This window comes from Elephas maximus, chromosome 6, assembly GCF_024166365.1.
Source record: "Elephas maximus indicus isolate mEleMax1 chromosome 6, mEleMax1 primary haplotype, whole genome shotgun sequence".
Lineage (NCBI taxonomy): Eukaryota > Metazoa > Chordata > Mammalia > Proboscidea > Elephantidae > Elephas > Elephas maximus.
Window position 1 is genome coordinate 94226092 of NC_064824.1, and position 24418 is coordinate 94250509.

General features: G+C 37.2%; 1 protein-coding gene across 5 annotated transcripts in view; it reads right to left on the reverse strand.

Annotated features, from left to right (window-relative positions):
• The window catches only part of DNAH7 (dynein axonemal heavy chain 7), a 259550-nt gene that overhangs the window by 97794 nt on the left and 137338 nt on the right, over positions 1–24418 (reverse strand). For all 5 annotated transcript variants that reach the window (XR_007517918.1, XM_049887739.1, XM_049887741.1 and 2 more), the window contains 7 exons: positions 22625–22751; positions 20601–20820; positions 14714–15586; positions 12326–12555; positions 7975–8305; positions 3980–4326; positions 1139–1319 (listed from right to left, as the gene is read on the reverse strand). Coding sequence is in view for 4 of the 5 variants with exons in the window: in XM_049887739.1 (XP_049743696.1) it covers positions 1139–1319; positions 3980–4326; positions 7975–8305; positions 12326–12555; positions 14714–15586; positions 20601–20820; positions 22625–22751 (2309 nt within the window). In the remaining variant the exon portion in view is untranslated. The remainder of the gene's footprint in view (positions 1–1138; positions 1320–3979; positions 4327–7974; positions 8306–12325; positions 12556–14713; positions 15587–20600; positions 20821–22624; positions 22752–24418) is intronic.

The following is a 24418-nucleotide window of genomic DNA, read 5'->3' on the forward strand; positions in this document are numbered from 1 at the left end:
GCAGATCGCCAGGCCTCGCCTCCTAGTCTGTCTTAATCTGGAACCTCTGCTGAAACCTTCTAGCCTAGAAATTCAGCATCACAGCATTATATAAGTTTCCACTGACAGAAGACTGCTGGCTGCACTTTTTTTTTTTTTAATTGTACTTTAGATGAAGGTTTACAGAGCAAATTGGTTTCTTATTAAACTACACACATATTGTTTTCTGACAATGGTTGCCAACCCACAACATGTCAACACTTTCCCTTTCTCGACCTTGGGTTCTCCATCACTAGCTTTCCTGTCACCTCCTGCCTTCTCATCCTTGCCCCTGGGCTGTGTGCTCATTTAGTCTCGTTTTGTTTTAGGGGCCTGTCTAATCTTTGGCTCAAGGATGATCCTCAGGAGTGACTTCAGTACTGAGTTAAAAGGGTGTCTGGGGACCATACTCTCAGGGTCTCTCCAGTCTCTAACTGACCAGTAAGTCTGGTCTTTTTGTGTGTGTGTGTGAGTTAGAATTTTCTTCTACGTTTCTCTCCAGCTGTGTCCAGGACCCTCTATTGTGATTCCTGTCAGAGCAGTTGGTGGTGGTAGCCAGTTACCATCTAGTTGTGCTGGACTCAGTCTAGTAGAGGCTATGGTGCTTGTGGTCTATTGTCCTATGGACTAATTTTTCCCTTGTGTCTTTGGTTTGCTTCATTCTCCCTTGCTTCAGATAGGGTGGGACCAGCGGTGTATCTTAGATGGCCGCTCGCTGGCTTTTAAGATGCCAGACACCATTCACCAAAGTAGGATGTAGAACATTTTCTTTATAAACTCCGTTATGCCAGTTGAGCTAGATGTCCCCTGAGACCACGGTCCCCACAGCCCTCAGCCCAGTAATTTGGTCCTTCAGGGAGTTTGGATATATCTATGAAGGTTCCGTGACCCTGCCTTAGTCAGGTTGTGCTAGTTTCCCCAGTATTGTGTACCGTCTTACCAAACAAAAATTGTTAACTCACGGGCCAAACAAAAACAGATTTGACCTGCAGGCTATTGTTTGTCAAACACTAATTTACAGAAGAAAGCAGGATTGATGCATTATTACTTTTTAGCACAAACACCATTCTTATTCACAATAACAGAGAATGTACTTATCTCTGTCTGTGTCATCACGTACCTGGTTTTCCAAGTCAGCCTTCTTTTGTTTATTTAATTCCAGTGTGTCCTGAAGCTTGGCCAGCTTGTCCTGTACTTCCTGAAGGGCTGCCTGCTTCTTTCTAAGACCATCCATGGCAATTTTAAGCTCCCCTTCAGCTGCAGCCAGTTTTATCTTTTTGGGAGCTACAATTTTTGCCACTCTATGAAAAGTGAAATTGGGAAATTAAATATTCATTTAATACTCTAGTGCACTTTCTACCACTGAATTTACTTTTCTAATATCCTTTCTGTGACTTGAAGCACACCTTTAAGTAAAATCTACATTGATTTCTCTATCCCGCATTTCTTCTAAGGATCAGTCCAACCTTATCCCAGCACATAAGAAATGACTGCTAAAGCAGATATCAAATACTGTGTTTTCAAGTAAATATTTTTTAACTGAAATAAGATATTCAGTAGTCACCAGTGTGAATTTTAGTGATTTTCCCACAGAAAGATAAGATATTCATGTAGAATATCACAACGTTAGCAGAAACTATCCTAATTGGTTATGGCATAACTGTTATGAGCAGAAGGTGAGATATTTTATCTTGTCATTTTTCTTTTTCTTTAATCCCAGAATATACCCTGAACCAAAACCACCTATCTTATAAATAGGCATGTTGGTAGTAAACGGGCCTATGAAGGAAAAATGAATGTAAATTCTCTTCCTACTATCTGGAACCACCATGCGCCTGTCAGTTTGTTACACTTGCATGTTGCTGTGATGCTGCAAGCTATGCCACAGGTATTTCAAATACCAGCAGGGTCACCCATGGTGGGCAGGTTTCAGTGGAGCTTCCAGACAAAGGCAGACTAGGAAGAAAAACCAACCAGAACCAATCCCAGCGCTGTGGAGTCGACTCCGACTCATATCGACCCTAGAGGACAGAGTAGAACTGCCCCATAGAGTTTCCAAGGAGCAACTGGCGGATTCGAACTGCTGACCCTTTGGTTAGCAGCTGTAGCACTTAACCACTATGCCACCAGGGTTTCTAGACTAGGAAGAAGGACCTGGCAATTTACTTCTAAAAAACGTGGCCAGTGAAAATGCTTTGAGTTGCAGCAGAACGCTGTCTGATATAGTGCCAGAAGATGAGCCCCTCACGTTGGAAGGCACTCAAACTACTACTGGTGAAGATCTGCCTCCTCAAAGAACAGTCGACCTTAATGATGTGGATGTAGTAAAGCTTTTGGGACTTTCATTTGTTGATGTGGCATGACCCAAAATGAGAAGAAACAGCTGTAAACATCCATTAATAATTGGAACAAGGAAAGTACGAAGTATGAATCTAGGACAACTGGAAGCTGTCAAAAATGAAATGGAATGTTTGAAGATCAATATCCTAGGCAAATGCACTGGTATTGGCCATTTTAAATTGGACAATCATATGGTCTACTATGCCGGGAATGACAGATGGAAGAGGAATGGCATTGTATTCACTGACAAAAAGAACATTTCAGTATATATCCTGAAGTACAATGCTGTCAGTGATGTGATAATATCCACACACCTACAAGTAAGACCAGGTAATTTGATTATCATTCAAACTAATGCACCAACCACTAATGCCAAAGATGAAGAAATGCAAGATTTTTACTAAATTCTGCAGTCTGAAATTGATCAAACATGCAATCAAGATCCATTGATAAAAAAAAAAAAGTTTTTTTTTTTTTTAGTTACCGGTAATTGGAATACAAAAGTTGGGGAAAAAAAAGAACGAGCATTAGTTGGAAAATATGGCCTCGGTGACAGAAAGGATGTTGGAGATCACGAGACTTCCTTTCACATACCTTGGCATGGCCCCAAACATATATTATAAAAACATGTACTATATAGTGCAATGATTCAAATTGGGTATGAATTTGAAAGACATCCTGTAATGGTTGCTTTTGGAAGAAATAACTAGCAATTTTTACACTTTTTTGGTATAAATGATTTTCATACAAACATCAAAAAGGCTGTCTTACAAAGAATACATATTATGCCAGCACTTTTAAAGTGTGGTTCAAGAACCCTTGGGAGTCCCTAAGGTACCTCCCCATTCAAGAGGTCCATGAGTTCCTCCCTAGTCCAACCAAAAATCTGTGTGAAACAAGATTTTCTTCATATACTTCAATCAAAACAATGCATCACAACAGACTGAATAAAGAAATAGAGTCCATCCAACTGTCTTCAATTAAACCAGAGATATATAAAATATAAAACAATGCCACTCTTTTCACTAAGAGGTTTTTTTTTTTAAGGCAGATGTTTTTTAATACAGTAAAACCTGTGAAAGCCAGAGCCTGTGTAAGGCAGAAACCTGTCAGAGAAGGAAAACTCAAATATTTTCCACTAACAGTGAGAGACAGAAAAGTGTTAAGACTGCACCCTGTCAAAGGCAGAAAACTTACGAGACCTGGAAAGACAAGGTGGCCCCATCAAGCTCCAGCTCTCATAGGTTTCACTGTATAAAATAAGTTGCTTATGCAAACCTGTAATGTCTTCATTGTTATTTTCAAAAAAACAATTAATAATAAAATTATTTTAAAATTTGTTTTAATTTCTAATATGGTAAATAAATGAAAGCTCTTTGAGGCTTTCAATAATTTTTAAGAGTATAAAGGCTTCCTGAGTCCAAAATGTTTAAGAACTGCTGCATTGCACTATTTTGATTGCTGTAATTTTGTTTCCAATAAATATGTAAATACATAGCAGGTATTATATACGATTTTTTGAGGAGTCTCTCACCTCAATTGCTTTTAAGTTTCATGTTGTCTAAGTGACCGAATGTGAAAGTAAAACACACCAGTTAGTTTTCTTTTCATCAGGACTTACTTATCATATGAATCCATTGCTATGACCCATTTGCACAGGCCTTCTGCAGCTGTGGAAGCATTTCTAATCTTTTCTGGAACAAAATCTGGATTTGGAATATAGTTTTTTCTTATGATATTCATATAAGCTGCAGGAATATTATCCTTGTCATATTCATGAAGTGACTGTAGAAATCTAATGTCACCCAAAAGTCTCTTTGCTGGACCCCAAAAATCTTCTATTTTTTTTCCTGAGCCTGTTGGGTCAGGGATTTTGTCAGCTTTGATGCCTTTCAAGATGCATATAGCCTCCATCACAAGCTTGACGCCAGCAGGAGGACTCTTCATGGATTTTACCACTGTAATGTCCTTGAAATAACAACACGAAATGCTTGTTAAGTGTAGTTGGTTGCTATTTTCAGACTAAGCCTTAGCATACAGAAGGGTTACTCTGTTCATTGGAGAGGAATGGTGACAATGGTAGAATCGTGTTAAAAAGTGCTGAGAAGTGTTTCCCAATGGAAAAGTTAAAAACAAATAAGAATAATGAGAAGAAACCCTATGTGAGACACTTGAAGTCTACTTCCAAAAACACATCAAACAGAGATGTGGACATCACAAAGTAGAGTTTTCTAGCTTCTTAAAAATTATAAAATAGATGTTCAATCTAACATTAGAAAAATACAGAAAAAATTATACATATAAAGGTCCCTATAATCCCATGGGAAACCCTGGTGGCGTAGTGGTTAAATGCTATGGCTGCTAACCGAAAGGTTGGCAGTTCGAATCCGCCAGGCGCTCCTTGGAAACTCTATGGGGCAGTTCTACTCCATCCTATAGGGTCGCTATGAGTTGGAATCGACTCGATGGCAATAGGTAATAGGTTATAATCCCATCATATATAACTACTGTAAACATTTTCATTTATATTCTTCTATACCTTTTTCTGCTACAAACCAGTGCATATGCTATATTTTAAGCAATGAAATCATATTATACATGACATACATGCTCTATTTCAATAAGAAGATATAGTGGACATCCTTCCATGCCAGTGAATATTTATATTAGTGTTTTTAATGACTGCATAGTGCTCCAATGTAGAGACATGCACGACACTTCTAATTTTTTCCCCTATTTTTTACTATTACAAGAACTGAAATGAATTAAAGACTATACCTTATATTTATAAAGCTTTTGGCACTTAGTGACAAATTGTTAGAAAGTATATAAGAGTGCCTATTTAACTACACTCTTTTGAGCACTAGTAGGCATTCTGCAGGCAAAAGATTTTTTTTTTTTACATGAGATGAAGGTTTACAGAGTGAAGTAGTTTCTCATTAAACAATCAATACACATATTGTTGTGTGACATTGGTTAACAACCCCACAACATGTCAACCTTCTTGACCTTGGGTTACTCATTACCAGCTTTCCTGTCCCCTCCTGCCTTCTTGTCCTTGCCTCATTTTGTTTTATGGGCCTGTCTAAGTTTTGGCTGAAGGGTGAACCACAGGAGTGACTTCAGCACTGAGTTAAAAGGGTGTCTGGGGGCCATAGTCTCAGAATTTCTCCAGTCTCTGTCAGACCAGTAAGTCTGGTCTTTTGTTCTGTTTGAATAACTGTTTTGTTTGAATGACTGCCTCTTGGCCTAAGCACAAGTGTGTATCATAACAAATTATAGATAACATTGCAAAGCCTGGGAATTCCAGAGTAATTTATTGTGCTCATCCTCTGGCAGTTCCCTGTTGATGTACCCCTGCAGCCACTTTTCAATGATCTTCAGCAAAATTTTACTTGTGTTTATGATATTAATGATGTTGTTTGATAATTTCTGCATTCTGTTGTATCTCCTTTCTTTGGAATGGGTACAGATATGGATCTCTTCCAGTCGGTTGGCCAGGTAGCTGTCTTCCAACCATAGACAAATGAGCACTTCCATGACTGCATCAACTTGTTGAAATGTCTCAACTGGTATTCTGTCAATTCCTGGAGCCTTGTTTTTTGCTAATGCCTTCAGTGTAGCTTGGACTTCTTCAGTACCATCAGTTCTTGATCATATGATACCTCCTGAAAAGATTGAATGTCAACCACTGCTTTTCGGTACAATGACTTTGTGTATTCCTTCCATCTTCTTCTTCTTTCTTTTTTAACGTACTTTAGATGAAGGTTTACAGAACAAACTGGCTTCTCATTAAACAGTTAGTATACATATTGTTTTATGACATTGGTTGACAACCCCATGATGTGTCAACACTCTCCATTCTTGACCTTGGGTTCCCTATTACCAGCTTTCCTATCCTTTCCTGCCTTCAGGTTCTTGCCCCTGGACTGGTGTGCCCCTTAAGTCTCGTTTTGTTTCATGGGCCTGTCTAATCTTTGGATGAAGGGTGAACCTTGGGAGTGACTTATTACTGAGCTAAAAAGGTGTCCAGGGCCATACTCTCAGGGTTTCTCCGGTCTCTGTCAGGCCAGTAAGTCTGGTCTTTTTTTGCGATCTGGAATTTTGTTCTACAATTTTCTCTAACTCTGTCTGGGGCACTCTATTGTGATTCCTGTCGGAGCAGTTGGTGGTGGTAGCCAAGCACTATCTAGATGTGCTGTACTCAGTCTGGTGGAGGCTGTGGTACTTGTGGTCCATTAGTACTTTGGACTAATATTTCCCTTGTGTCTTTGGCTTGCTTCATTCTCCTTTGCTCCAGATGGGGTGAGACCAGTAGAGTATCTTAGATGGCCGCTGGCAGGCTTTTAAGATCCCAGACACTACTCACAACAGTCGGATATAGAGCATTTTCTTTATGTTATGCCAGTTGAGCTAGATGTTCCCTGAGACCATGGTCCTCAGCCCTCAGCCCAGTAACTCGGTCCCTCAGGGAGTTTGGATGTATCTATGGAGCTTCCACGACTTAGGCAAAAGAATTCTTGTTTAAATCTGTGTTTCCTTAAATACAAGTGAGGCAGAATGTCTATTGATATTTACTATTTTCACTTTCTCTTTTGTGTATTATCTCTTTATATTACTTACTATCCTACTTTAGAGCTATATTTTCTTATGGATTTCTAAGAGCTCTTTACATAAAGGCATATTAACCTTTTGTCTACAGTGTATTTCACTGTATTTCTAAAATTCTGTCCATGGTATTTCTGGCAAACAAAATTTGTAGATTTTTAGGTACTAAAATGTATCACTCTTTAAAAAATTTTTAATTTATTATGAAAAATACAGAAGAGTATATACAGCATATGTATTACAAATAAGACCACTTACTAGTTTTACTTCTGATTTCTCTCATATGTAGGAAGTCCTTTTCAACTCTAAGGTTATAAACATTTTGACCTACATTTTCTATAATTTTTTAATAATGCAACTATTTAAACTTAAAGCAGTATGAAATCTATTTGGGAATAAGGTGTGAGGAAAAACTCTAAAATTTTCCTCCTCACCCCACCCAAATATTTAGTCAAGATTTCCAACACTATTTTTAAAAAATCTACTCCTATTTTTCTTAATTGAAATTGTTCCCTTTCATACCCTAACTTCTAATACTACATTACATCAACTCTAAGAATGTTATTATAAAAATGCATTGTTGTAAGACATGTTATTTTCTGTATCATCAGGAAAAAAAACACTGACAAACACTGACACAATACTTTATGACATCTGTTATAAGACATATCCCAATTATAAAAGTGTTTAAATATGAAAAAAGTGAATCTCAAAATCAACAAAATACATACTTGGGTCTTATTCCTCTATTACTGTAGTGCAAAGTTCTTGTAATAACTCTTGTTTTATGATAGGTTATATCTGGCCACTTTCTTCCTTTTCAAAATTGTCTTAGTCATGCTCATGCATTTCTTTTTCCACATGAATTAGGAATATTTTTGCCAATTTCAACTGAATTAAATTTGGAGACTAATTTGGAGAGACAGACTAGATTGTACCATGCAATGTTAAGTATTTACTTCAGCTATGATGACATGTTTCCTATCAAGTGCATGGCTGTGCACTTACCTGTGCAGTAAGAGTGTCAAGGGCAGCTAGGGCTGACTCTAATATTGGCAAGGCCCCTGCCAGGTCAGCATCACATTCGTCTTTGATGGCTTTGGCAGCCATAGCTTGGTCATTTGCTATTATTTCATCAGCTTTCACTATTTTTTCAGTTTTGGCAACCTCTACAGACTCCCTCTCAATGATTACCATCATTTCATCAACTTCTTTGCTAGCAACTTTTAATTGAGGATGCAAAGCCTCCAACTCAGTTTGCATTGTGGCTACTTGAGATGCAGCAGAGTCCAGTTTATCCAAACCCACTTCATACCTCTTCTTCATTTTTACTACTTCACTGAAAACAAACAGATAAACCAAGGTTAGGCTTGAGAATTTGTATTCTTCAATGAAAAAAGCCTTGTCTTTTTTGTATCCCCAAAGCACCTAGCAGAATGATCTGTTTTACTAAAATTGTCCCTTGACTACATCATCTCTTTAATTAATTTCCATCCCTATTAGTTTTTTAAAAACTTCAGAGTTCTTGAGCTTTCCCAGCCTTTTCAAGGCATACCTGATGGGGTGTTCTAAAAGATTTTCCCACATAACAATTTGTCAAACAATATGAACTCTGGAACATTGGACTATGTGCAATTAAGAGCAGAGAATAAGTCTTGTTCATTTTTGTTATTTCCAGCATCTAGTTGGAATATCTAGTCACACGACGGAAATTCAAAAGAATAAATACACTAGGCAAGGGGGCTTCCTGTATCAAAATGGATGATGTACCTCTAAAACTAGTCACCTTGGGAAGTTTATTCCAGTGATACTATTGTTCCTTAAAATATTGTTATAACCACTTCTTTTAAACAGACTTCAATGCCTAAAATATATTATTTTGAATGTTATCAAAGGTGGCAAAAGATTTCAAGATATATTAAGTATTTTGAAATAGAAATTTTTTTATTAAGGGAAGTATGACCGTTGCAGCGCATTCACAAGCAGGGGTGCCGTAGCTCTCCTAGGTGTCATGGTCCACCCCCCTGGGTTTCAGTCACACCGTTGTTAATTCTTCTATTGACCTATAGAAGAAGTCTACAACTCCCACCCAAGCCTCTTCCTTGACTTGGCTGGATTTTATTATTATTTGGTCTTTTAAATTATTGTCTTTCCATGTATATTGTGTGATCTTTAACTTAATACAAGCTTGCTTTTTTTTTTTTTTTTTAATATTTTCCCATCCAGGAAGATCATAAGCACTTAGGTAACAAATCTCATCACTTCATTATTATTTTGGGGGTGTAAAATGATAAAATAATAGCTGATTAGAAATAATATTTCAATGTAACTTAAAATTTTTATCTGCATTCATATATGTTCTCTAGATAATTATAGTTTATGCATAGAGATAACTATTTTTCCTTATAAATTGTTTTAATTTTTAATATTTGATATGCCGTAATGTTTCAAAGTAAAAGATGACACATTTTAGAAACCTCCCTTATAGAACAGGCTAGATGTAGGGATTGAACCAGCCTGATAATTGTCATAAAGGCAGAGGATTATTAAAAATCTTCAATTGAGTGCTAAACTGGCTTGACCTGAAAAAGGTAACCAGGAGAACATTGAAAAGACTGTCATAGGAAAAAAAAAATTTAGAAGTGAGGGCATGCCACATGTCAAATTCCCTCTGTGTGAGCAACATATTTGACGGTTAATGTGGACTAAGGAGACTGCGTATGTGTTACCATATTACCTGTGAGTTCAGTTTCAGGAGAAACCCTGTGGAACAAGCACAGGAAAGTCTCATTCCTGCCAGCATGAAGTATGGTGGTTCATCCTACTGCAACGCTTTGCTAGCTAAACCACTGGCTTCCTGACAGGTGATCTGATGATCTGCTTCTAGCTTTAGCTATTAAGGAAAGGGTAACTACAGGCTAGAAATTCTAGATTGAGGTAAGAGAAAATTGAAAAAAAAGGAAAATTTTAAAGGCAAATAAGAATATCTGCAAACACCTAGAAAACCATGAAACCATTATTCTTTCAGGCTGTAAGTTTGCGTCTCATTTTTATAACCTTTCTTTTAGTTAGGATGGCCTTAAGCATTGTGAGAGCATAATCAAAGTCATGAGTAACATCCAGAATTTAATCAGAATCTCTAAGTGCTTATGATCTTCCTGGATGGGAAAATATTAAAAAAAAAAAAAGCAAGCTTGTATTAAGTTAAAGATCATACAATATACATGGAAAGACAATAATTTAAAAGACCAAATAATAATAAAATCCAGCCAAGTCAAGGAAGAGGCTTGGGTGGGAGTTGTAGACTTCTTCTATAGGTCAATGGAAGAATTAACAACGGTGTGACTGAAACCCAGGGGGGTGGACCATGACACCTAGGAGAGCTACGGCACCCCTGCTTGTGAATGCACTGCAACAGTCTTGAAAGCAGGGACTCAAACAGACACTTATACAGCAATGTTCACTGCAGCACTATTCACAACAGCCGAAAGGTAGAAACAACCTAAAGGTCAAGATGAATGGATAAATAAAAATGTGGTATATTCATATAAAAAACTTGTGCTATCAAGTTAATTCTGACTCATAGCAACCCTATATGACAGAGTAGAACTGCCCCACAGGGTTTCCAAGGCTATAATCTTTGTGGGAGCAGACCGCCACATCGCAGCTGGTGGGTTCGAAGCACCGACCTTTGGGTTAGCAGTCCAGTGCTTAACAACTGCACCACTAGGGCTCCTTATTATACAGCCATAAAAAGAAATGAATTTCTGATGCATGCTATGACAGGGATTAACCTTGAAAACATTATGGTGAGTGAAGTAAAAGTCACTCACAAAAGGAAAAATATTGTACTATCCTGCTGGTATGAAACACCTAGAATAGGCAAATGCATAGAGAGAAGAGTTTATTAGTGGTTACCAGGGGCTGAGAGGAGGAGAAAATGGGATAGTTATTGCTTAACACGAACCGAGTTTCTGTTTAGGATGATGAAAAGCATTTGGAAATGGATAGTGGTGATGGTTGCACAACATGTTGAATATAGTTAATGTCACTGAATTGTATGTTTTAAAATGGTTAAAATAGCAAATATTTTGTTATATATATTTTAGCACAATTTTAAAAAATGCTTGAGATAGTGGGTTAGCCACAGGAGCTCTGTGGTTAAGCGTTTGGCTGCTAACCAAAAGGTTGGCAGTTCGAATCCACCAATGGCTCCTAGGAAACCCTATGGGGCAGCTCTACTCTGACCTATAGGATCACTATGAGTTGGAATTGACTCAACAGCAGTGGGTTGGTTTGAGTTTTGGTACAGAGATGTATACAAAAATCGAACTCAATAGTATTAATATTTTTGTGTTAAGGGATATATCCACATTTGGTGCTTTAAATACATGTTTTAATATTTTAAAAATTGTATTTTTTGATTAACAGGTCAGCCTTGCAATTCCAATTTAAATTGTATAACTGAGCAACAGATATAGATTTGTGTTTGTAAGTCAAAATTCCATTAAGTTAACAGATAATATTCAAACATTTAAAAGAACTTAAGGTTCAACTTACTAGATTTATAAATTATTTAAGTACCTAAGCGAAAAAAAAAAAAAAAAAACAAACCCAGTGCCGTCATAAGTCAAACCTTAAAAGAGAAACAATATCATAGCTGGAAATAGGAAATGTAATACAGAAAACTTCGTTTAAGTGAGTTTTTTAATGTGACCAGACATTATAATCAAAGATGCTCTTAAAGGTGATAGTTAAAATTTTCTAAATAAACTTTCTAGTTTAATGTTAAGTTTTTAATTATTATACATAATGAGTATTCATTTTCAGGACCAAAGAAACTTGTGAATATACCTTTTTTGCATGTAAAAGCCACCGTCAAGGACATTAAAGCACTCACATTGACACTTGCTATAGTACATAAGTTTACTGATGTTTATGCCGATGTTTTCAAATGAGAGTTTATTTAGAGAAGTGGCCATGTATATTGAGTGGCTATCTCTGGGATCTCAGCTGTTCAATACTTAAGGATAAAAGTTTGTCTATTATCTAATTACTCATGTAAGAAAAATTACTTTTTCTAGAGGTGCTTACCAAAATATCATTGTCAAAACCTCCTGAGGCCACAACATAGCTCTGAGTGGCACATCTTTCTTCTTTCTTCAAATATGACCATATGTACTGAAGAATAAGACCCAGTGCCTATCTTCAAAATGTTTGTGGATTAAATCATTTCAAGATTTAACAAAACTCACAGTATATTTATATAAAGCTCTATTACATCATAGTTATGTGATTTTTGTACACACAAATATTTTAACACCATCACTTACTTAGAAATATGAAATTTCACTCTTACCTTCTTTTCTTTTCTAACAACAGCTTGAAGGTGGATATTAATTCGAGATAAGAGGTAGGAGTCACATAATTATATCTTTGAAGCTCAATGTAGAAGGAGTTTGATAAGTTTATAGTAGAAGTGTGGAAGCTTTTACACATGTCGATACAGCCATCTCGTGTTTCCTCTGACATTTCAATGTCTTCTAAGAAGCGTGAGGCAACTGCCTGTAGTGCATCTTCAGGCCATGACTAAATTTAAGACAAATGATTTAGGACCTCATCAAAGTTACCAATGTGAGTTTGTTACTACAGCAGCCCTTTACAATTTATGGATGTTGCAGATGGAGGGGGATACTGTGGGAAGGGATAGAGTGGGAGAGATACTTTCATGAGGAACATTCCCCAAGTACTTGGATCTTAGGACATGCGATATAAACTCTGCATGGTTTATTCAGGGATTAGAGAAATTGTTCACGAGTATTTCTAGGAATAAGGATGAGAAAGGAATTAAATTTATGGAATGTCTATTTCTATGTGCCTTTTACAGATATTATCTCATATAATTCTCCCAACAATCCTCTAGGGTAAATGTTACTATCCTTTCCCCTAACATCCAGAATCATATAAACAACTACTTCCTTGATATCTCTTGGATAGTTTATAAGCATCTCAAACTCAAGAAGTCCAAATTGTGGCTCATATCTCCCCTGTCAAAGTCGCTCCTCCCGCAGTCCTCCCCCAATTTAGTAACTATCACCATCATCCATCCAGTCATTTAATCCAAAAGATAGGAATCATCCTCTCTCTTCTTTCTCATCCCTACATCCATCCCATAAGCAAGTTCTATAGGCACCACACCTAAATAGTCCCAAATCCTTTCACTTTTTACTGTATCTACCACAACTATCCTAATTCAAGTTTGTTATTTGCTGCCTGGAATATTCTAGAGTGTCCTAACTGGTCTCCTTGCACCCAGTCTTGTGCCAGCCCCACAGTCCATTCTCCCCACAGCTGCAAAGGGATCTTTCAAATATAAGTCAACTCATGTATTTCCCCAGCTTTTCACCCTTCAATAACTTCACAGCATACTTAAAACGCAAACTACTAAGCAAATCTGTACCTGATCTGGCCCTTTCCCCCTTTTCAACCTCATCTGTATTATCTCCCCCTCTGCTCTCTTCTCTCCTCATCCTGATTTTCTCTTGTCCCATCATTCCTTCAGTTTGGCCCCTTGTCTTCACTAGCTTATTATCTCTTCCCAGGTCTTCTCTTTATTGGCTCTTTTGTTTTTTTCAGGTTTCCTCTTAAAGTCACCTATTCAGAAAGCCTTTTACTGGCCACTTAATCTAGGGTAGCCTCTGAATTACTTTCAATCACATCACCCTTATATGATGGAATTATTTTTTGCTCATTTGTTTTTCTGTAGAAAGTAAGCTCAAGGACAGCAGAGGCCTTGCTTATCTCATTTACCTTTTTATCTCTGGCTTTACCTGGCACAAAGCAAGCATTCAATAAATATGTGCTGAATGAAATACTTTTACCAGAAAATGGAGGTACAGAGAGGCTAACATCATAATTGCTTATGTGTTAGTTGTTTTTTGTTTTTAGTTAGGTCTCACTCGTGGGATCTACCAGAGCCCATGAATTTCCTGTTATACATGTGGAGAATGCATTGTTATATAGTGTTAAAAGGGAGAATTAAATTACTTTTCACATTGAGCTAGTTATTCTCCCTTTGCTCCCTCCCCTCCTGCTACCATCCATCCTTTGCCCTTGTCTGCCCTGCTCTGTTCTTCCTGATGATAAACTACTACAAAAAGCCTTGGGATTTCTTCCTTTTGGCAGCCTGTTGGGCTTGGGTACTGGTAAGAGATTGGAGGGTATAAGAGAGGAAGAGAGGTAGTGGTATTTATACTTTCTTCTCTTTCTAACAGTTCTGGAGTTGTAGGGTTCCTGTTCTTGTCAGGGCAGTCTCACTTTGAGTGCTCCAAGCTCTCTCTAAGCTACAGTAACACTGTTCTCTCCTCTTGTGCTTTTATACCCAGAGGTAGTAACAACTTTCTGCTATTGTTCCATCACTTTCCAAGTGCTTCACCATCCCCTCTTGGTTCCCTAAATCCTGCTTACAACTCCGTGAACAGTCCCTTCATTAAACTTTTCTCAGTGAAGCCTTGAAGCGTCATTTCCTGCTTGGACTGAAACACAAATTTATCTGAAAATGTTCTACAATACATTGAGGTTAATGACCACATAAAGTATTAATAACAAATTTCTCTATTACAATGATTTCTTGAATTATAATTTTACAAAATACATTATTAATGATCAAAAAGTCTATAAAGTAAGTCATGGTAATGATGAAGATTCAACATTTCAAGAAATCTATCTAAAATTTACAAAGCAATACCTGAAACCAGTCGATTGTACAGCAGTTAACAAGAGCAGGGAACTTTCTAAGACGAATCCGAAAGGCGTCTCCAATGGGACTCATGGCGAGGACCACATGTAATTGATTGCGGCAGCGATCAATAAACATGTTGAAAAGAGCTATGGGGCTGCCATCTGTTTGTTTGGTTTTATCTCGCTGACGATCTATCTGACGCATCTTCTCACATATCTCCTGCTTCTCATCTAATGCAAAGAGGTTTGGAACCTCTCCAGCGTTTAGCAAATTGTTGACATCTTCTAGAAATGACTCTCTTTTAATCTGAGTATCTGTAAACAAGAAGACACCCTGCATTTCACCTTCGGCGCATTTCCTTAAAATCACTTTTAAATCTTCATGCCACTCAGAGCTACCATAGCCCTTGGAGATTTCAACCTGGAAAACGGAATAATCAGACATGTGGGCAGCTAATCTGGTGACAGACTGCCTTCCACTTCCTCCCACGCCAACCAGAAGAGCATGGCTGCGAGGTTGCTTCAGGATTCTGGAAATTCTGCAGATGTGTTCTATGGCAAATCGGAATAAGACAAGGTTCATGGTTTTTTTACTAATATTATTGTATTCTTCTAGGTGAGTTTCTACTATCACTCGAAGATCATCCACATTTGCAACTTCCCTGTAGTTGGTATCCTCCCTCTTGGGATCATGGAAGTCACAAAACATTAAACTGCGTAAGTCATCTTCTTCTACCACTCCATCGTTATCAAAATCCAGTTTTTGAAATAGCTCATGAAAATTTTCACCCATATATTTTTTCAAAATTTCCTGAATGCAGGTGACAAGCCAATTCCTATCTGCATTATCCAGAAGGCGATCATAATACACTCTAAGGACCTGTATAATAATTAAAAATTGGCTTTAGTAACTTTTTTTAGTTTAATTAATGCTGTGCTAATCCCAAGTCTCATAAAAAATACACTCAGAAAACTTCTATCAGCTTTATTAAAAGCATATCCACACAATGAGAACAGACTCATAATTATATTTATTTTAAAGATTATTTTTGGCCACATATATTCAGAATAATAGTTACATTCAATTATCAATAAATAGTAATTACGAGGCTGAAGCAGTGACTGCCTTTGATGGTCACTAGAGGTGGATAACAGAGCAGGATGCTACTATCTATAGTTCCCCAAAACTCTTTCAGTGTTTTTCCTTGATTCCAAGCCTGATAACATATTAAATGTTACTGGCAACTTAATAAAAAAAATTCTAAGCACATTTTCTAGACTAGAAGAAGAGGGAATGTCTTGAGAGAAGGGAGTTGTTCAGACATGTTAATTATTTTTGTTTTAAGTCATTGCCAAGGGCTGTCTACTAAAATAAATCTCTGGTTACATGCACACTTTATGGGACTGCAAGAAAGAGTTAACCAAGATTACTGCATCTAGTCATTTCCTCAAAGTGGCAAAATGAGTGTGCTGGGGCTACAGTCCTGAAACAATATGATATTAATAATCTATATTTTAGTCAGCGGAACTTCTAGTTTTGGGACCTGACTCTGCTATGCAATTTTGGGCAAATCACTTAAGCCTTTTGAATCTGCTTATTTACCTATAAAATGGGAAATACAATACCTACCTTGCAAATCTCAGAGACTTGTGGCAAAAAGAAATAAGATAACATGTGAAAACCTTTAGATTTGAGATACATAATTATTCCAGACTGCCTTTGGAAACAGTGTTTGATGCCACGGTGTTCAAGAATCATGATTTTAGGGTTTTCACTATTGTCAAGTTGCTGACATAGTAACATAATTCTTTTTTTTATCAATAGTGGCTTACAAGGCAAATGGTATAATTTAAGTCTTCTCCATACTCTAACCCTGGTGACACAATGGTTAAGAGCTTGACTACTAATCAAAAGATTGCAGTTCAAATCCACCAGCTGCTCCTTGGAAACTCTACGGAGCAGTTCGACTCTATCCTATAGGGTTGCTATGAGTTGGAATCGACTGGACAGTAAGGGGTTAGTTTCAGTTAGTTATACTGCGGCTAGTTCAAAATCTATTTCTCTATGGGACAATCTAGTTTCACAACATATTCAAACGGTTACTTTCTTGGATTGAGGTAATGAAGACCTCAGACAACATTCCTGTGGGAGAAAAGAACTAAATTTAGCCAACCTCACATATTAGGCATCAGTGCCTAAGCATAAGTCAAGTTTTTTATTACCTAGTTGGCAATTTAGTAAGAACCTATGAGAGCGTTTCTCAAAGACAGTCAACAGAACCTGCATTTGAATCACCTGAGGTATTTGTTAAAATGCATATTCCAGGGCTTCACTCAGGGTCAGCTGACACAAAATCTTTGGGCAAGGTACCTGGGAATACCCATTTATCCTTTTATTTTTTTCCTTACGTAAGGTACACAAATCTTAAATGTACAGTTGAATGACTTTTTACACATTTATACACCCATGTAACCACCACCAAGATCAAGATACAGAATATTTCCAGTACCTTAGCAGGCTCCCTTAGGCTCACTCCTGATAACATGTCCTCTCCTCCAGAGGGAACCATTATTCTACCACCCCCCTCTCACAATTTCAGGCTGCATGTAAGATTTTCTATTATAAATCTAAGTAGTTGAAAAGGATATAATTTCTGGCATATTTATATTACATGTTTGCTTTAAATCTATTTACCTCAAAGCATTGATATCATTCACATGCTATAAAATTCACCTTTTTAAAGCATACGGTTCAATAGTTTTTGGTAGATTCACAAGGCCTTGCAACCATCGCCACTATCCAATTCCAAAGCATTTTCTTTACCCCAAAAAGAAATATCAGCAGATAATCTTCATTTCTCCCTCCCACAAACTCCTGCCAACCAATAATTTACTTTCTGTATCTATGAATTTGCTTATCTGGACATTTCAAAATAAATGGAATCATACAGTATGCGCCCTTTTGTATATGGCTTCTTTTACTCAGCTTAATGTTACCAAGATTCATCCACGTTGTACTATGAATCAGTACTTCATTTCTTTTTAGGGTTGAATAATATTCCATCATATGGATAAACCACATTTTATTTGTCCACTGGAGCTCTGGTGGTGCAGCAGTTAAGAGCTTGGCTGCTAACCAAAAGGTCAGAAATTCAAATTCCCAGGCTGCTCCTTGGAAACCCTATGGGGCAATTCTACTCTGTCCTATACAGTCGCTATGAGTCGGAATCAACTCGACCATTCTTCAGCCAATAAGTATGTAGGTTGGTTCTACTTTTTGGCTATTATGAATAATTCTGGATGAATAATTGTTTATAAGTTTTTGTGAGGACATATGTTTTCAATTCTCTTGGCCATATACCTAGAAGGAGAATTATTGGGTCATATGCTAATTCTGTAACTTTTTGAGGAACTGCCAAACTGTTTTCTAAAGTGGTCACACCATTTTACACTTCCACCAGCAATGGATGAAGGTTCCAAATTCTGTGCATCCTCACCAATACTTGTTATTATCTTTCTGATGATAGCAATCCTAGTGAGGGGGAAGTGGTATCTTGTAGTTTTGATTTTCATTTCCCTAATTAAAAGAAAAAAAATTTTTTTTTTCTTTTAATGGCTAATGAAAGGGGCCCTGGTGGTGCAATGATTAAACACTCAGCCGCTAACCAAAAGGTCGGCAGTTTGAACCCACTAGCAGCTCCAAGGGATAATGAATCTGGCAATCTGCTCCCACAAAGATTACAGCCTAGAAAACCCTAAAGAGCAGTTCTACTCTGTCCTATGGTGTCACTCTCACTATGAGTTGGAATCAACTCAACAGAACCCAAGAAGAACAACAGCTAATGATGTTGAGCATCTTCTTTGGAAAAATGTCTATTCAAATTCTGTGTCCATTTTTTAAATTGGGCTATTTGTCTTTCATTGTTGAGTTGTAATCTTTTTTTTTAAACATATATTCCAGATATTAGACCCTTATCAGATATATGATTTACAAATATTTTTTCTTAGTATGTGGGCTGTCTTTCACTTTCTTGATGGTGTCTTTTGAAGTACAACTTAAAAAAAAAATTTTTTATAAAAGCCAGTTAATTTTGTTTTTGTGTGAAATATCCATTTTTAACAAGCAAATCAGGCAATATGCACACTAAAGATCGAGAGCTTCGAGAAATCAAAGGTAATGAAAAACAGTAAGCTACTTTTGCACATTTGAAAAACATTTAGTGAAATTATACTAAGTCCTCTATTTTGATAAAGGGGTGTCTGGGAAGGAAAAAGAGACCTAAAGTATCTGACAGATATTTGACGTTCAAGAAATGTTTTCTTGAATGATTGGAAATAAATCTTAAACTACAGTGTCAAGCTCAAGCATTTTTTCTTGGGGGAGGAGGCGTTTTTGTGTGTGTGTGTGTGGTGAAATATACACAACGAAACACACATCAATTCAACACACTACATTTTTTGAAATGTCATTAAGCTCTTTTTATGTGCCAAGCATTGTTCTAGACACTAGTGATACTCAATGAAAAAAAAAAAATTCTCTGCCCACATGGAGCTTGCATGCTGAGGGAGATGGACAATAAACGTAATAAATCACACAGCACGTTAGGAGATAATTAATGCCATGAAAGGCAGAAACACAGAGCAGGGTAAGAAGGAGACATCTGAGCAAGGACCTTAAGGAGGTCAATGAGTGAGCTTTATAGACAACGGAAAGGATGTTCCAAGCAGAAGGAATATCAATGGCAAAAATCCCTGAGCTGAGAGCATGCTAGATGTTTCCAAGAGTAAAACTCAGAAGAGAACAAAATGCTGCCTTCCTTTGCAAGGCATTCTTTTAATGGATTGAGTGACATCTTCCTCTCTAGCCCCTCTCCCTCTCCACTTGCAGTATATTTCTATCACTTATGTGGCTTAATGAATTTATAGCCTGTGTCCCTGTCCCAAGATATGGATCCCATTCAGGTAATCGAATAACTTGCAGTGAAGTATTATAAGGATTTCTGGATACTCCTTTTCCAAAGAATCACTTTTAAGGACCATGTGGGACCTTGCTGTGACCAAAATTTCCAAGTGGAGAGTTCCTTCACTTGGGCACATATTGAAATGTATAAGGATTTAGGAATTCAAATTGCATATCTAATAGCCTACAGAAACTGGATTTTTAAAAGCCCTTTAAAAATTCATGTCACTGTAGTAAATGGTTTTAACATAGTAGCACAATCCAGATTTCTTAACCAAGTTATTAAAGTTATAATGTTTACATTTTAAAGAAACGGAAGAACATTTGCCAGATTCTCTGACCACTTTATAAATATTAAACGATTATTTTGATGCATTTTTTTCCTATTTTCTCTCCTTCTTTTTCTCTTTACCTCCATCCCCATCACTAGTTTTTAGAAGAAAATGTTCATCAACATACCTCTCCCAAAGAGAACCTTATAATACATGTTTAGTTTCTGTGCTCTCAAACTGAATTGTAAAACTGGTTTGCTGTGTGGTTCTTTTGGCATCTAGTAATACTACAACTAAGTAATGTAAATAAATAAATTCACTTATAAGAACAGCTCCTTAAAAAGTATTCCATCTTAACATTATTTGGAGTCAAACTGACAAAGACTAAGTCATTTAAAGAAGATAGACCCAAAGTGATTCCTACTTTGAAATACTGAAATATTCTGTAAATCAACAGAAAGTCCTAAAAATGGGAGAGAAGGCATTTTGAATACCATAAAATTCCTCAATGTTAAATATTTTAAAAAACCATCTTGAGTACTGGCCTTCAGCTGAATGCACGTGAACAACATAAATTGCTGAATATTCTTTTTACCCCAGTTTTTGGCATGGTAAAATCTTTGCTTCTTGAAAAGCCACATTTTTATAACATGTAATTTTACCTCATGAACCCAAAGTCGTTTAATCACTTCTTTGGTTTCTGCTGTTTCTGGTCTTGACAAACAAACACCCTGAATAACTCGGGAGAAATCGCGGAGGTTGAACAAGTAGTGAGATTTAGCTGGAGTAGGCAAGAGATTTTTCATTGCTTCTTTGTACAGACTCATTGTACCATTGACAATTTGTGAGGTCAAATCTAGAAATTCTTCTGGGAATTTATAACTTTAAGAAAATTTTTAAAAGAAGAATGTTAGCAAATATAGAATTATAATACATAAACAATACTTAACATAACCAACATATTTAATTCTGATTAAACTGATTGATTTGGTTTACAAAATCACCATTTCTTATCATCATAATTTAACAGTAGAATGCTTACTCCTTTAAAAGCAACTTTCCACTTACTACTGTATTTTATGCCTATTTCATGAAATAGGCAGGATCAGTTTAATGGACTCAAAGCTACTTAAATAAGTAAACAAAAGAACCAGCCAAGATTATGTCCCCCCAGATCCAGTATTCACTCCCAGGCATTCTCAGATGCACAGAGAGCCCTTAAAAAACACTGGTGAGGTAGGTGTGTTCCGAGAAAGAGAATAAAGTAAAGAAAAATACTAAAGTTAAAAAAAGGAAAACAGAATAAACAGTAAGCCAGGATAAAAAGGACAAAGGTCATGGTTAGGGTAGAAAGAACGTGAGAAAAGAATGTTCATTTGGAAAGCCTGGCTCTTTGTTTAATTTCTGGCTTGACAGGGAGCCTCCAACATCACTGGATAGTCAAAAAAAAAAAAAGACACTTTCCTGAGAATGGGCATCAGGGAGCTGAGACCTGCACCGAGGAGATCTGCTTGGCTGCCTCACCCCCACGCACTCTGCTGAGCAGCCCTGTATACCTAGAGCTAGCGAGCAGCATGTCCCCAAGATACAGGCTCCAAGGGGGGCAGTCGTGGTTCAGTAGTGGAGTTCTTGCCTTCCACGTGGGAGACCTGGGTTTGAGTCCCAGCCAACACACCTCATGCTCATCCACCACCGTCTGTCACTGGTGGCTTGCATGTTGCTATGATGCTGATCAGGTTTCAGTGGCTCTTTCAGTCTAAAATGGACTAGAAGGAAAGTCCTGGTGGTCCACCTTCAAAAATCAGCCAGTGAACATCCTATAGATCACAACGGTCCACCTTCAAAAATCAGCCAGTGAACACCCTATAGATCACAATGGTCCACCTTCAAAAATCAGCCAGTGAACATCCCATAGATCACAACGGTCCACCTTCAAAAATCAGCCAGTGAACATCCCATAGATCACAACGGTCCACCTTCAAAAATCAGCCAGTGAACATCCCATAGATCACAACGGTCCACCTTCAAAAATCAGCCAGTGAACATCCCATAGATCACAACGGTCCACCTTCAAGAATCAGCCAGTGAACACCCTATAGATCACAACGGTCCACCTTCAAAAATCAGCCAGTGAACACCCTATAGATCACAACGGTCCAGTCCCCAACTGATCATGGAGGTGGTGCGGGATCGGGCAGCATTTTGTTCCGCTGTGTACAGGGTCACCATGAATCCAGGGCTGGCCCCATAGCAGCTAACAGTACAGGCTCCAAGGCTCAGACTTGGACATGGATACCTCTGGGGGACCCAGAGTTCTGCTAGAGAGTATCAAAGTCACATGATAAACACGGCATCTCTTTCCTGGAACATTAATTGTACTCCGTGGTGAAATTTCAAAATATTATTAATCCAAACATGGGCATATTATATAGTAGAAAGCAAAATTTTTAATAGATTTTTAGGTAAAAATCCACAACTTCAGACAAAAGAAAAAGGTACTCTGAACTCTTTGTGTTGTGCTCCCATAGCTGGATGCGGGAGGAAGGGAAGAGAACACGTGTTACTTCTTACATTTTCCTTCTCTAAGAATGTTTTCATGGAAAAGCTTGAGAAGTATTACTTACATTGATGTATTTCCAGAAGATTTTATACTCAATGAATTAAAAAAAAAACTTAAATTACTTACCAGATTTTTAAATGCCAGTTTAATATTCTAGAGAAGATTGTATACATGGATTTATCACTAAAATCATTGATTGTTATAATATTGAAATGTCGCATGTATCGAGGAGTTATCGGATTTCGGCCACCACCTAAATATTAAAAAGGATAAGTCTTAGCAATGTTACTATTCTACACCAGAATAGTTACCAGGATATTTTTGAGGGTAAAACAACTTGAAAGATGGTCAAATTCAAAGCACAGAGAAGTCAAGATAAATGAACTGTTTGGAAACTCTGATTCCAAAACTATTTTCTCCACAAACATAAGGTGTTTTTTTCCTAGCTGAATTATTAGAATGAGTTAAGCTAATCAGACATAATCTTGGGACAGATTTATGTTACCAAAGGAAATCAGGCCAGACAGAAAGATCCAATGCCCACGTTCCCCATGGCTCATACCTTTGACTGATCCCCAAAGCAGTAACCTATAAACATCCTGATTACTTTTTATGCAACATTAAGATAACCCTGAGGAACTCAATTGACCAAATTTTAGGGTTGTTTCCCATATGACTGAATCTATCAGCATGTCTTGGGCATACACCCTAATCCTTTCCCTACATCTTGAAATGAATTTCCCTGAGAACAGTCTATGTAGTTCATATGGCCACTTCACTGGCTGCCTGCATTTTTTAAAAAATTTGAATTAAAAAAAATTACATTTTCAAATATGAGGTTTTAATAACTGATTCAGTTATTAAAACAATTACATTTTCATGAAACAATTACATTTTCAAATGTGAGGCTTTAATAACTGATTCAGGATTTAACACATCATTTTACAAAATTAATATTATCATTTTTAAAATACATAGACATATTGTGTTTGCTTTTTAAAGGGATTGAGTCATGGAAAGTTTGGTAAAGAAGCAAAAAAAAAAACAAAAAACCATTGTTGTTGAGTCAATTCTAACTCATAGCCACCCTACAGGAGAGAGCAGAACTGCCCCATAGGGCTTCCAAGGAGTGGCTGGTAGATTCAAACTGCTGACTTTTTGCCTAGCAGTCAAGCTCTTAACCACTTTGCCACCAGGGCTCATTGGTAAAGAAATATTGTAAAAGTGAATAATAGCTCTATGATATATTTTATACAGAATATATAGGTTATTGTTTAAAGCAAGGCAAATCTGTATTTTGCTTCTGTTGCTGAATTATAAATTATTCCATGCTGTTTCTGAAAACATGTAGAAGGTGAAAGCATAGAGCTGGTAGCCATCAGTCATAGGTTAAAAGGGTTATCTGTGTCAATATATTTATAAACTTATAATAAACACTAATTTACCTGGGTGAGTTTAAGGAGATGGTGAAAGGTTTTCAAAAGGAACGGTGAGAGATTATCTACTCCAAATCTGTCTTCAACCCTTCCTCTCAGAGAACATTCAGAACTGGTGGTATTTTTAAGAAAACGGGGCCCAAGAGGAAAAGAGTGCCTCCCAGATTCAGCCTACTCCTGTGCCCAGCGCCGAAGAAGGCAGGAATAAGGGGACTTAAGAATGCAAAAGGCTGGCTTGGGGTGTTGAGGGAGGGACAAAGTAAACTGAAGTCTGAGACCCCGGACCAATAGAGTCTTTGATTAAAACAAAACAAAACAAAACAAAACAAAAAACAGTGTTGTTCAAAGTGGCCCACTGCACTCCCTGAAGAAGAAATTTTTTAAAAGAAAAGGATGCCAGTTTGAGGTCAGGAAGAGAACAGTTAAAGATATCTAGTTAGTTCAATCAAGCCATTTTAGATACCCCAGGATAAAAAATTTCCCT